Below are 15,331 nucleotides of genomic sequence, written 5' to 3'. Positions count from 1 at the left end.
CCATACTGACTCACCAAGCAGTCAATGACCTCTACAAAGTTGCAGACTGAAGGTTTAATTATTCGCTGCTGTTTCTTACAGTGACTGGCTCTCTTTCAGCTGCATACTTAGTTCCAAGTGGTACATGGAATGGCTTCTGCTCTCAAGCTTTTATACATAAAGCATGACATCATATGTCACATGACTATGGCAAGCCTATTGCAAGCCACAGTGCAGAAAGGCTCTTAAAACAGAATGCACAAAGCATTCACAACAAATTGGATGAACTAATAGCACAGATAGAAATGTAAAATAAATGATCTCATAGCCATTAGGGAGATTTGGTTGCAAAGTGATCAAAGCAGGGAATTAAATATTTCAGAGTTGACAAGCTGCAACGAATGGAATGCCCACAGGGGTCAGTGTTGGGGCCTCAACTATTTACAATCTATATCAATGGCTTGGATAAAGGGACCAAATATATGGGAGCTAAATTTGCCCACCAAAATAGGTAGGACATCAGGTTATCAAGGGGAGATTTAAGTCTGCAACGGGATAGAGATAGGCTAAGTGAGTGGGTAAAAAATTGGCAGATGGAGTATAATGTGGGAAAATATGAACTTTTCCACTTTGGCAGGAAAAATAGAAAAGTAGCATATTATTTAAATGAGGAGAGATTGCAGAGCTCAGTAGTACAGAGGGATCTGGGTGTCCTGGTACATGAAATAAGTTAGTATGCAGGTACAGCAAGTGATTCAGAAGTCAAGTGGAATGTTCATGTTTTATTGCAAGGTGAATGGAATATAAAAGTAGAGAAGTTTTACTGTAGTTGTCCAGGGCCTTGGTGAGACTACATCTGGAGGACTGTGTACAGTTTTAGTCTTCTTATTTAAAAAATTATATAATTGCATTAGTAGCAATTCAGAGAAGTTTTACATGACTCATTCCTGGGATAAAGGGCTTATCTTAAAAAGAAAGGTTGAACAGGTTGGGCCTATACCCATTGGCATGTGAGATGATCTTATTGAAATGTATAAGATCCTGAGGGGACTTGAAAGGATAGTTGTTCCCTCTTGTGGGAGAGACTAGAACTCCATATACCAGAAGAGCTTTGCAGTATTCTCACAGCACAAAGCCATTGACTGCTGAACAGATACTAAAATAAGAGGCCTCCCTTTCCAGATGGAGCTGAGGAAAAATGTTCTCTCTAAGAGGGTAGTTAGTGTGTGGAATTCTCTTCCCCAGGGAGCAGTGGAAGCTGGGTCATTGAACTTATTCAAGGCTGAGTTAAACAAATTTTCGATAGGCAAAGGAGTCAAGGGTTATGGGGGGTTGGGGGGGGGGGGTGGGGGGGGGGGTGGGGGTTGGTGTGGGGGTGTGGGGCGTGGGGGGAAGGCAAAATGGAGTTGAGACCACAATCAGATCAGTCGGGATTTTATTGAATGATTGAGCAGGCTCAAGGGCCAAACGGCCAGTTCCTAAACCCTATGTTCCTGTTAATCTTTAGAAGAGATCAACAAAATAGAAAAGGAATTGGTGGAAGAGGGAATGATGGGTATGGGGGCAGGGCCAAGGATAGGGTAGTCATAATAAGGAATGGCATGAAGAGAGGAAAGAACTTAGCTCAGAAATTCAAGAAGTAGAATCAGTCTGGGTGGAGCTATGGAAGAGCAAGGAGCAGAAAATCTTAGAGATAGTTGTTAACAAGATCCTCTAACAGTAGTTACAGTGTAGGGCAGTGTATAAATCAGGAAATAAGAGGTGCATTTAATAAAGGTAATACAGTAGTCATGGGGTACTTTAATCTTCATATAGACTGGGAAAACCAAGTTTGTAGTAGTACTGTGGAGGATGAGTTCGTGGAATGTATACATGATAGCTTTCTGGATCAGGATGTTGAGGAATCAAGTAGGGAACAGGTTATTTTAGATCTAGTGTTGAGCAACGAGAAAATGCTAATTAATAACCTTGTAGTGAAGGGAAGACTGACCATAATATTAGAGAATCTTATATTGGCCAGAAATTTCCCCCTGTCAGAGGGGGGTGGGTTGTGTAGGGGCGGGCGCGAACCCGATTGGCACCCCCGATCGGGTCTGCACCACCATTTTACATGGGTGGGCCAATTAAGACCCGCCCATCGTGATGCTTGCCCGGAAGTGCTGTGTGTTCCCTGTGCGGGCAGGAGGGATTCCCTGTGCTCTTTTGCGCATGCGCAAGGAAGAGCACAGTGATCTCCCTGAGGCACAGAGGTGCCTCAGGGAGATTTGTTTCAGTGTTAAACTTTTAAATAAAGGATTTTTAAACTTTTGAAATACGTCCCCTCATGTGAGAGTGTCATATGAGCTGGGACATGTTAGTGAAATTTTGGAAAATATTTTTACTGATTTTTTAAACACTTCATGAAATCTCATCCCGCCCGTGGATGAGGTTCCATAAAAAATATGAAGGCCGCCTGGGCTCTTCGCCTGCCCAAACCTTAAGGTTGGACGGACAGCTCATTTAATTGTTTTAATTAGTTTTTAACAGGCCTTGATAGGCCTTTGACAGTTCAGCCGAGTTGGCTGCGTGCCCGCTGAACTGACATTCTAAATGACACAAGGTGACGCCAGGACACATGCCCGACGTCACTGCGCATCATCTTTCACGTTGGCGAGCAGGCCCCGCTCTCCACTCGCCGACAGGAGAATGCTGCCCATTGAGTCTGAAAGTGATTTAGTTAAATGCGAAATCAGTATCTTAAATCTGATCAATGTCTATGTAGATATGAGGACGGAGTCGCCTAAAATAGATTGGGAATACATTAAAAGATATGATAAGAAAAGCAAAATACTGCAGATGCTGGAAATCTAAAAAAAAACAGCAAGTGCTGGGGGTACCCAGCAGGGTCCAGCACCATCTCTGGAGAGAGAAACAGAGTTAACATTTCGAGTTGAATATGACTCTTCTTCAGAACTGGAACCTGCCAAACCTGCTGAGTACTTCCAGCACTTTCCATTTTTACTTTACAGTAAACTTTGTGTTATCCAACACTCCACCAACCACAATTCTCTCCTCACTGGAATTTCTGATATTCCCCTAATGTGAATCATAACTTTACTAACCGGCAGCCATTCAGAAGCTATCCGGAACCCAAAGACTTCCCAGGTCACCTCAGTACGACTAGGCAAGCTTCGGTTAGAGGGACTGGTAATCTTTCTTGCTTGTAGCTGCCATTGTCATTTTTACTTTTGCTGTTGTATGAATTATAAACTGCATCCTGCCATTATGGCATCCAATAAACAAGAGAAAAGCTGAAGTGAGAAACATAAGAGTTGTGTTGACGCTAAAGGAGAAAATTGACATCTGTAGATGTATTGAAAAGGGCAAGAATCAGAAGGTTTTGTTGAAAGAATATAATGTTGGCTCATCCATGATATACAATATAAGCAGCCAAAAGAAAAGAACAATTACTGAAATTTTTAGCTTGTTCTGAATCAAATAAAACTGTTGAAGGATGCCATTCTCTACATGTACCTAAGTTAGAGCAGCTAGGCAGTGTTTTATATGAATGGTTTTTGTTGAAACGTTTGGGGGTTGCCCTGTCAATGCTCATTGCAAAGGCAAAAACATTTTATGAGGAAATTAAATTGACTGAGGCCTGTGCATTTTCTGATGGATGGCTTTGTGTTTTAAACTTCATCACAACATTGGAAGGTTAGATGTATCCAGCCATAACTTCTGTGGAGTGACAATCACAGTCAGATTGCCACTCCGCTCCGAGTTACTTACACTGAAATGCAGCTGCACCTTTCTCACCTGGCCTGTGTCCAAAGGTATAGTGCAGCAGGTTCCCGAGGCCTCGCGTCAGGGGCAGCTGAGGCGGAAGTGGGGCCCTTTTTTAGGGCACTAGCTACCATAAAGCTGGTAAGTTTAAAGGTCCAGCCACTTTGGGAAGCCAGGGAGAAGGTAAGTGTATAATGTAGGTGGGGAGGATGGGATGGAGGGATAGGGTGGGTCAGGAGGGTTGGGTGGGGTCCAGTGGTCAGTGTGGGTGTCAAGTGGTCAGTGGTTGGGTGGTCATGAGGGGGTGTCGGGTGGTCTGTGGGGTGTTTGGGAGGTCAGTAGGAGGGTCGGCTAGTCATTGGTGGTGCAAGTGGTCAGTGGTGGGGGTGGTCAGTGGGGGAAGTCGAATGGTCAAGTGGGGTCGGGTGGTCAGTGGTGGGGGTGGTAAGGAGGGGAGGTCAGATAGTCGGGTGGGGGTGGTCGCTTGGTGGACAGGGCAGTTGGGTGGGATGGAGTCAAGGGATGGGGAGGACAATTGAGGGGTGGGGGGGTTAGTCGAGAGTCCCATGGGGGTGTTGGGGTGGGCAAAGTCCCGTGGGGGGTCATGGGTGAGTTGGGGAGTGTGGTTCCTGGGGAGTTGGGGGGAGTCCTGTGGGTTGCGGGGGGCAGTTGGGAGTGAGTCAGTACTATCGTTACCGAGGAGTTAGAATGGTTTTAATTCTTCTAACTTTTCCTGTGTAACTATTCCTGTAAGACAGTCAGAATTATTCAAAGTTTGCAATTTAAATCACAGTATTGAATGGTTCCCAGTGCAGGGCAATTGCCCTATGGAAGTTTGAACTTCCCAGACAATTGCCATGCACACCTTATGTGTGAATTCCAAGCCAGTGGTGTGGGGATTCCCTAGCATATCTTTGGGGTACCCTTCCACCCCCACTCCCCACCCCCCCACCCCACCACCCGCCCCCCGCCAGATGTCCCGGAGCTCAAAAGTTATGGGCCACTGTGTTCTTGAGTATCTTTATATTGTATTATTTTCTAATTTATTTTATGTTTTAATGCACTGCTGAGGATTAGAAGTAAAAAAAAAACTGTTCTTTGCTTCCTGAGTACCTGCATATTATTTTATACTTTATCCTTTGAAAGTTGATGCTATAAGTGTTGCATTGTATTCCATCAGTAAATGTTAACCAGCATTTTTGATTAACTGGTGCCTTCCATTCCTGACACATGACGGATAGTAAAGATTTTACTGTATATTAAAAGATGTGATAGTAGCCAAACAATGGCTAGCATTTAAAGAATTCATACATAATTTGCATAATTCCTTTAAGTCACAAAAGCCCTAAAGAAAAAGTGATCTGACCATGGCTAACAAGATAGTGTTTGATCAAAGGAAAATGCTTTCATGTTGTCAGGAAGAGTGGTAAGTCTGAGCTTTGGGAGGATTTTAAAATTCAGCAAAGGAGGACAAAGAAATTGATAAGGAAAGGGAAAAGAAGTGCAAAAGCAGACTAGAAAGGGACATAAAAACAGATTGGAAATGTTTCTATTAGTATGTAAATGGGAAGAGATTAATGAAAGTAAACGTGAACTTATTAAAGACAGAGAGAGGTGAAATTATAATGGGGAATAAGGAAATGGCAGGAGCTTTAAACAAATACCTTTTATCTGTCTTCACGGTAGAAGACACAAGAAACATTCTGGAAATAATGGGAACAAAGGATTTAGTGAGAATGAGGCACTTAAAGAAATTATTCTTAGTAAAGAAATAGTACTGGAGAAATTAATGAGACTAAAAGTTAATAAATGCCCTGGATTTGACCACTTGCATCCTAGGATTTTAAAACCTATAAATAGAGTGATTACGTTGTGTTAGAATCTTAAGTTACAAGCCTGAATTTTTCTTTTATGAAATGGAAGGACTTGGCATTGTCTGTACATTTGGATGCTGACCTTGACAGGGTGGGTGTGGGGAGGATGTTTCCTCTTGTGGGAGAATCTAGAACTCGGAGTCACTGTTTAAAAATAAGGGGTCGCTCACTTAAGATGGAGATGAGGAAATTTTTTTTCTGTCATGGGGTTGAGAGTCTTTGGAACTCTGTTCCTCAGGAGGCGGTGGAAGCAGAGTCTTTGAATATTTTTTTAAGGCAGAATTAGATCGATTCTTGATAAACAAGGTGCACTCAGCAAAAACTGGGACACCCTCGCCATCTCAAGGTGACAAAGCAATGGCACATTTGTGTGCGGGCACTGAGACATCCAACCTTAAGCATCTCTCACGCTATAGTTGTGACTATTATAGGGAGAAGGGTCCGTACACAAAATTGGTAGACAGCGATGTGTGTCCAGTTGCCTTGATACTCCAAGAGGTTACTGGTGCTACTTCAAAATGGTGATTTCTGGTGGCCAAAACAGCCTTTAAGCATGCTCTGGAATGGCACATCGTTGCTTTAGACAATGTGGAAGGATGCAAAGGGATAGGAGTGAGTATATGATGAAGCAGAACAGTGCTCCTCATTAGCAAAGGAGTGCGTGCCCTTGAGGGCATCATGTCATCTGATCATCTTGGACTTCATAAGGGCCAGAGCTGGCCATGAGGGCACACTGGTTGTGTGTAAGAGGAGGCATCTCAATATCAGGCCACCAAGTGTTTGACCTCGTCATTCTCAGATGCTTCATCTCCATAGTAAGGTTAGGAGAAATGCAACTCAGGGTTCCTAACTTTAATTGCCAGATGTCATTTTCATTTCGGGGAGTGTATCACAGCTGGCTGAGTCATCTCCAAGTGCATTCACAGCAGCGATATTTCATCGGCTACCTTGTTCCAAGTGTTATATTTCTGTGTCACCATTTATGTAACACATCATGCGTGGCTGCATTTCTTCCTATGTATCTCTATGAGGAGCCTTGCCAGATTGAAGGAATGCAAACACTAACCTGCTGAGGATCATGCAAGTTCCCCTGTGTCTTGTAGGATGCTGTTGCGACTGGGATGCTGGATGGATGTGTGAAGAGGCAGCAATTTCTGATGCTGAAATACCCTCCTCCAGGTAGCACCTCATCTTAGCATGGATACATGCCCTTGAGGCTTGCTCATCGTTCATAGCATCAGGGCAATGTGAGCGTGCTGTGCAACAGTGCACTGTCATCTGGAAGTTCATGGGTGAAGTTAGAGGAGTAGCTATCCTGGTGGTCATGCTGGCCCATGATGGAGGAGAGTGGTCCAGGAGGATCTTCACTGCATCACGTCATCTTCCTCCTGAAATTTGCTGGCCGTGAGGGCCTCACGAGCATGCCTACCTCATCTGGCCCATGTAATGGCCTCTTCTCCTGCATCCTCAGCTTCCAAGACCTCATCACCATCATTGTCTTGAAGGCCTCATCAGAGGAGAAGTGGAGTTCCTTTATCTTGTCATCTTCCATGTCCTCCCCTCTTTATAGCGCCAGGTTGTGTACACTGCAGCAAGGCATAGTGATGCATGAGACCGTCTGGGGAGTGTACTGGAGTGCTCTGCATGATCTGTCCAGGCATTGGAATCACATTTTCAGGAAGCCTGTGGTGTGTTCCCACCAATATCTAGGTTGTGGCATGAGCCTTGTTCTACCTTCTCTCCACAGGAGTCTGAGGCCGCTGCTGGGGTGTCATCAGCCATGTCCTTTTGGGGGTAATCCTTGTCCCTGAGGAGCCAACCCTGCTACCTCAAAGGTGTCAGGGATCTAAGACTTACTCAGGGTCTACAAGTCGTGGATGCTACCTGGGAATCTGACATACACCTGCATGATAAGTTTGTTATGGTCACACACCAGCTGCACATTGAGCAACTGGTAGCCTTTCCAGTTGACGTACTGGATTGCCTGTTGCCATGGAGCTTTTATAGCTACATGATGGCAGTCAATGGCAGTCTGCACCTGTTGGAAACCAAAACATTTTGCAAAGCCCAGTGCTCTTGCCTCCTGACTTGCTTGTTCCCTGTCGAATTGTGGGCCTTCGCAAAAAAGGCATCTGTGACCTCCTGGATGCATTTGTGGGTGGACACTTGGGAGATGCCAGAGAGGCCCTCAGTGGTGCCCTGGGAGGAGCCACTGGCGTAGGGGTTGAGTGTGGCGGTTACTTTCACAGCTGCTGGCAATGGATGCCCTCCAAATCCCCGTGGCGCCAAATCCTGCAGAATGTGGAAAATGTGGTCACCAGATCCCTTGAGATGCAAAGGCATCTGCGACACTGGTTCTCAATCATCTGCAGATAACACATGTGCCGTCTATACACCCTGGGTCTAACGAGGAGCCTATGAATTCTGGCTCTCTGAGGATCATCATATGCGTTCTGAGGAGGACCTGCTGCCCCTTGGTCTTGAGGGTTCTGCTCTTCCATTTGGCAAGCCAGGCATCTCTGTCGACTTCTTCTCATTCTTCTCTCCTGCCTAAGGCAATAATGCAACAGCGATAACGCCAGGGTCCAACTTCCTGGTGGTCTCCTCACTGCAGTGTCAATGAGAAACACACAATTGTCAGCATTTGTTGCCAAAGGTCCACTTTCTGTCTGTGATCATGGGCTCAAGGCCTTTTCATGCATGCCAGAGAGTACTGGACTCTGGAATAATAGTACGGGGCACATGAACTTTCACAATAAACCCCTCCACCCCTGCCCCAGCCCATATGACCAACAGCCGACAGCTTCAGCCAGGAGACTGGACGTTCTGCTTTCAGCCCAGGCACCAGGTTCATCATTACCTGCACTCCATAGCTGCCCTGTTTGGATTAAACATCAGAGTCAATGTTCAGTGACTACATGAGATTAATTTAGGTAGTTCAGAGGCTTTTCCTCTGTGAATGGTGAATGGCCACATTTCCAAGGGGGTTCTCAAGCTTGTCCAGTCACCCAATAGTTCTGCAGTTCCATAATTCTCTGGTGAATTTGAAGGCTATAAACGAGGGGTTAAAACTAGGAGAACAATCATTGCCATTTTGAGGGATCAGTGTTGCACGAATGGGCACTATTGCTTCACTTTACTGACTCCCTGCAAGTCGATTGAACAGCTGCTAAACCATTGCAGCTGTGCCTCTGTCCTCATTTTGGAACTATCAATTCAGTTGGGTGGCTCTTTCATACCCCACCCCCCACCCCCATTCCCCAGGTCATGTGTCTCAGTGAAACCTTCCCTACTCATTGTCCCCAGTGGAGCCCATGCCCTGCAGCTCCTTACCTTCGCTCAGTCTTGGCTGGCCCCTTCCCCTGTGGAGCTATTGCCTGGAGCACAGTAAAAGCCACCCCTGCCTTAACCTGTGGTAGCTGTAGAGACTTGCTTTGAGACCCCCCTGAAACCGATGCAGTGCAGACTGTGAAGGCTGGTGCTGACCCCCATGGGTGCTGTGCGATGCATGGTATGCAAACTCGCCTCACGGTCTGTAGCAAAGTGCAGGTCACCATCTGCACGTTGTTTAAATCCTGTTGTGAAACATGTCATCCTAACTGCATGCCAACGGGGGCTCTTCATCCAGCTTGCAGAGACGATTCTGGCAAGCAGGTGTCATTATGAGATGCTGATTTATACTAATGACGTTCACGACATTCAGTGGCGGGAAACGTGGTCCACCATTGACAGCTGAAGCACACAACTGATTCCTCACTTTACATCATCGTAAGACCAGTTTTAGGCCTTCTCCCATGATTTAGATTTCGCTCCCACCATGGCTCCTGCGATCTGGGGCGGAAAATCCCGGACATTGCTTCACTTGCTGTGATAAAATATTGGCTCATTATTCATTGTTTAAAACCTTGACAGGATAGATTCTAGGCAGTTCATTACCCTGGCTGGGAACACTAGAACAAGGGGTCTCAATATCAGAATAAGTGGTCAGTCATTTAGGGCTGAGATGAGGAGAAATTCCTTTACTCATTGGATTGTCTTTGGAATGTTTTATGCCAAAGTGCTGTGGCTGTTCAGTCATCGAGTATATTCAAGATGGAGGTCAATAGATTTTAGGGAGCCAGGGGAATTAAAGGACCTGGGAATAGTGCAGGAAGGTGGAGTTGATGTAGACGATCAACCATGATTTCATTAAATGTCAGAGCAGACTCGAAAGGCTGAATGGCCTCCTGACCTGTTTCTTATGTTCTTGTGGTGTCTACAGGTCAGCAGCTCAGTGAGGAATTTGGAAAAGTTAATGCTCTGCAACTGGTGCCAGCGATAAAGGATGGAGACTTCACCCTGGGCGAGAGGTCAGTGCATGTTGATAATCTCAAACTCTAAACAGAGTGTGTGCTGACTAAGGTGAGGGGTTTTGGTGTTGAGAAGGGGGAAAAAATTTTTTATCAATTAATAAAGGTTATTATACCAGAACAACTGAAGGGGTGGAAATCATAAAACATAAGAGCATAAGAAATAGGAGCAGGAGATGGCCATTTAGCCCTTCGATCTTGCTCCCCCATTCAATAAGATCATGGCTGATCGGATTGTGGCCTTAACTCCACTTTCCTGTCTGCCACCCGTGACCCATGACTCCCTCATAGATCAAAAATCTGTTTAACTCAGGCTTGAATATATTCAATGATCCAGTCTCCACAGCTAGTTCTAGATTCCCCCACTAGAGGAACCATCATCTCAGCATCTACCCTGTCAAGCCCCTTCCAAATTGTATATGTTTAAATAAAATTGCCTCTTATTCTTCTAAACTTCAGTGATTTTAGGCCCAACCTGCTCAACTTTTCCTCATAAGACAATCCTTTCATCCCAGAAATCAACCTAGTGAAGCTTCTCTGAACTGCTTCCAATGCAAGCATATCCCTCCTTTAGCAAGGAGACCCAAACTGTACACAGTGCACTAGGTATGGTCTTCCCAATGCCCTGTGCAGTTGAATCAAGATTTCCCTACTTTTACTGCATCCCCCTTGCAGTAAAGGCCAACATTCCACTTGCCTTCCTAATTACTTACTGAATTACATGTGAACTCTTTGTGATTCATGCACAAGGATATCTAGATTCCTCTGTACCGCAGTGTTCTGCAATCCCTCCATTTACATAATTTTTCCTCATTATATTCCACCTGCTAAATTTTTGCCCAGTCAATTAACCTTCCTATATCCCTTTGAAGATCATTTGTATCCTCCTCACAACTTGATTTCCTGCCTATCTTTGTGTTGTCAGCGAATCTGGCTACAATACAGTCGGACCCTTCTTCCAAGTCATTAATATAGATGAGCCCCCAGCGCTGACCCCTGCAGCACCCCCAGTAGTACCGTTTGCTAACCTGAAAATGGCCCATTTATCCTGGCGTTCTGTTTCCTATTCGTTAGCCAATCCTCTATTCATGGGAATATATCATCCCCAGCATCAAGAGCTCTTATCCGGTGCAGTAATCTTTTAAGCGGCATCTTATTGAATGTCTTTTGGAAATTGAAATACACTACATCTGCTGATTCCCTTTTATCCACCCTATTGGTTATATCCTCAAAGAACTCTAACAAATTTGTCAAACACGATTTCCCTTTCACAAAACCATGTTGTCTCTGTCTTCCAGATGTCTTGCTATTACCTCCTTAATAATGGATTCTAGCATTTCCCCAATGACAGGTGTCATTGGCCTATGGTTTCCTGCTTTCTATCTCCCTCCTTTCTTGAAATGAGGTGTTGCAGTTGAGGTTTTCCAGTCCTCTGAGACCTTTGCAGAATCTGGATTGGGAATTTTGGAAGATTACTACCACTGTCTTGACAGCCATTTCTTTTAAGACCCTAGGATGCAGGCCATCAGGTCCAGTGGACTTGTCAACCTTTAGTCCTATCAGTTTTCCTAATAATTTTTCTCTATTGAGTATGATTGTCTTAAGTTCCTCATTCCCTTTCGCCCCCCTGTTTTTCTCCTTTTCTTGGAATGCTTATGTGAAGATAGATATGGGACAAGTTTTTCTGGTCGGCGAGCAGGGATGGGTCCCCCTCGCTGACAAGTTTGGGGATACATTGGGCGTGCGTCCCAATGCCATCCCGCATCATTTAGATTTTCAGTTCAGCAGGTGTGCAGTCGATTTGGCTGCGCGCCCGCCAAACTATCAACAGCCTGTTAAGTCCATTAAAAAACTAATTAACCTCATTGATGGAGCTGCCCGTACAACATTAAGGTTGGCGGGCAGGCCGGGAGCACTGGCGGGCCTTGGAAAAAGCATGAAACCTCATCCACGGGCAGGGTGAGGTTTTATGAGGGTATTTAAGTTTTTATTAAAGGTTTCAATAAAAAATATGGACATCTCCCAACTCATGTGACAGGGGACATGGCAGGGAAAATTTTAAGAATGTTTGTTAAAAGTTTTAAATCATAGCCGATCTCCCTGAGGCAGCACTTTGCCTCAGAGAGATCTATGCGCTCTTTCCTGCACATGCGCGACAGAGCGCACTCCCGGCTGAACTACTTGTTCAAAGTCTCTGTCATTTCCTTTTTTCCCATTATTAATTCCCCAGTCTCAGGGACCAATGCTCACTCTAGCTCCTCTTTTCCTTTTCATTTCTTGTAGAAACTTTTACTGTCTGTTTTTATATTTCTTTCTAGTTTTCTCTCATGCACCTATTTCCTCTTCTATTATTGGGCAGAATTTTCTGCCTGCCAGGCGGGCAGAACAGAAACAGGCGCAGGTGGGCGCTGATCCGATCAGTGCCCCCAATCGGGTCCATGCTGCCATTTTATGTGACAGGCTCCCTGTACAGACAGGGTGCCTGAGTCGGGAGTGCGCAGAGGTGCCTCAGGGAGATTAGTTTTAAGTCCAAAAAGTTCAATAAAGTGGCGAGAAAATTTTTATGACATGCCCCTTCATGTGAAACTGTCACATGAGCTGGGACATGTGCTTTAATTTCAATAAAAATTTTTGTCAAAATTTAAAATCATTCATGAAACTTCATCCCGCCCGTGGATGAGGATCCATGAAGAATGCGAAGGCCGTCTAGGCTCTTCGCCTGCCTGCCAACCTTAAGGTTGGATGGGCAGCTCCATTAATTATTTTAATTGAGAGTTAAATGGCCTTAATAGGCCTTTGACAGTTCGGCGGGCCTGCAGCCGATTCGGGTGCGCATCTGCTGAACTGAAAATCTGAATGATGCGCCGTGGCATCAGTACACACGCCCAATGTCACCACCTGTCATTTTAGGCTTTGGCGAGTGGGCCTCGTCCCCGCTCGCTGAGCCGAAGATTCAGTCCATTCTTTTAGTCATCTTTTGCTGGTTTCTAAAATTTTCCCAATCTTCTGGCCTACCACTAACCTTTGCAGCATTGTAAAGCTCATGGTGTAGGGGGCAACATATTAGCCTGGATAGAAGATTGACTGGCTGGCAGGAAACAGAGAGTATGCATAAATGGGTCTTTGTCTGATTGGCAGGATGTGACAAGTGGAGTCCCACAGGGGTCTGTGCTGGGGCCTCAACTTTTTATGATTTACATCAATAACTTAGATGGGTGGAGCGAAGGCATGGTAGCTAAATTTGCAGAAGACACAAAGATAAGTAGGAACGTATGTTATGAAGAAGACATAAGGAATTTGCAGATGGATATAGATAAATTGAGTGAGTGGGCAAAAATCTGGCAGATGGGTTATAATGTGGGATATGTGAAGGTGTTCACTTGGGCAGGAAGAATAAACAAGCAGAGTATGACTTAAACAAAGAAGAACTGCAGAATTCTGGGGTGCAGAGGGATCGATGTGTTCTCATGCATGAGTCACAAAACATTAGTATGCAGGCACAGCATATAATCAAGACGGCTAAAGAAATGCTATCCTTTATTATGAGAAATTGAACATAAAAGTAAGGATGTTATGCTTCAGTTATACAGGACATTGGTGAGAACGCATCTCAAATACTATGTGCAGTTTTGGTCTTCTTATTTAAGGAATAATGTAAATGCTTGGAGGCAGTTCAGTGGAGATTTACTAGATTGATATCTGGAATGAGTGGGTTGTCTTATGAGGATAGGTTGGACATGCTGGGCTTGTTTACACTGGAGTTTAGAAGAGTGAGGGGTGAATTGATTGAAATATAAAAGATCCTGAACGGTCTTGATGAGGCGGACATGGAAAGGATGTTTCCTCTTGTGGGTGAGTCCAGAACTAGGGGTCACCCTAATATGGCAGAGATGAGGAGAATTTTTTTCACTCAGAAGGTTGTGCGACTTTGGAACTCTGCCTCAGAAGGTAGTGGAGGTGGGGTCATTGAATATTTTTAAGGTAGAGCTAGATAGATTCTTGTTAGGCAAGGGAATCAAAGGTTATCGGGGTTAGAGGGGAATGTGGAACTCAAATCACAAACAGATCAGCCACGATCTTATTGAATTGCGGAGCAGGTTTGAGGGGCCGAATGGCCTACTTCAACCCCTATTTTGTATGTTTGTATTTACAAGGTGCACAGATACTATCAGGTTCTCACCGAAGCCAGTAGAGACTGCAACCAATAGTCCATTTATATGTGATTTCCATGTGAAGGCTCAGACATCATAAAGTGCCAGGCATGTGTTCCATCATCATTTATTCAGGGTACATCAGCTGAACCGTTGCTGGATCAATAACAACCATGGCATCCTGCATGGATCCCTCTCCATGTCCATAGGCATGGCCACTGCCATGTCTCTGTGATCTGTGTGTCTCTTCCTCTGAGGCCCCTAGCCCTTCTTCTCCTCTGTCCTGCTCCTCCTTCATTTCCTCCTCTGATGACAGGGGGCCCTCCTCACACTCCGACTCCTCAAGTGTCACTCCTCTCTGCTGTGCCATGTTGTGCAGCATGCAGGGCACCATGACCCTGATAGATGAATATTGTCGGGCTGCACCAGAATGGCCAAGGCATCGGAATCTCATTTTGAACAGGTGTTTGGCTGATGGCCTCAGTGTCCTGATATGCAGGCAGCTCTTGTTGTAGTGATGCTAGGGTTCAATTTGAGGAACTTAAGGGGTGTAAGGATCCACCTGCTTAGAATCACCCAGAATCCATCCATGTACCTGAGCAGTGGGGTGGAAGAGCTGAGGCAGGCTTGACTCAGAATTAAGACATTCTGGCAGGTGCCTGGAAAGCATGTACATGGGACACATCTTGTAAATGGTGCACATTGCTGCCATTGTGTGTCAGTGGAGGGAGTCATTGTTGATTGGTGGATGGGGTGCCAATCAAGCTGCTTTGTCCTGGATGGTGTTGAGATTTTTCAGTGTTGTTGGAGCTGCACTCATCCAGGCACATGGGCATCCAGGAAATTCTTCCCATGCTCACACACCAACTTTTTCCTGATGAGGAGTCATATGGACTTGAAACGTTAACTGTCTTCCTCGCCACAGATGCTATTAGACCTGCTGAGTTTTTCCAGCTATTTTTGTTTTAGATTTCCAGCATCCACAGAATTTTGCTTTTATGTTCCAACTTTTTCTTTATTCTTTCATGGGATGGGCATCGCTGGCAAGGCGAGCATTTGTTGTCTATCCCTAATTGCCCTTGCTAGGAGCCAGACCAGGTAAGGACAGCAGATTTCCTTCCCTAAAGGGCATTAGTGAAGCAGATGAATTTTTTTACAACAATCTATGATAGTTTATGGTCACCATTACTGAGATTGGTTTTATATTTCAGATTTA

At 45.0% G+C, this 15,331-nt stretch overlaps 1 protein-coding gene across 1 annotated transcript in view; it reads left to right on the top strand.

Moving 5' to 3' along the window:
* Window positions 1-15,331, top strand: part of LOC121285443 (glutathione S-transferase theta-1-like) — a 47,917-nt gene that overhangs the window by 5,442 nt on the left and 27,144 nt on the right. The window contains exon 2 of the mRNA XM_041201864.1: window positions 9,877-9,964. Coding sequence (XP_041057798.1) covers window positions 9,877-9,964 — 88 coding nt within the window. The remainder of the gene's footprint in view (window positions 1-9,876; window positions 9,965-15,331) is intronic.

Source organism: Carcharodon carcharias, chromosome 13, assembly GCF_017639515.1.
Source record: "Carcharodon carcharias isolate sCarCar2 chromosome 13, sCarCar2.pri, whole genome shotgun sequence".
In the NCBI taxonomy this organism is placed as follows: domain Eukaryota; kingdom Metazoa; phylum Chordata; class Chondrichthyes; order Lamniformes; family Lamnidae; genus Carcharodon; species Carcharodon carcharias.
The sequence above is the reverse complement of the archived record's forward strand: the minus strand, read 5'-3'. Positions and strand labels throughout refer to the sequence as shown.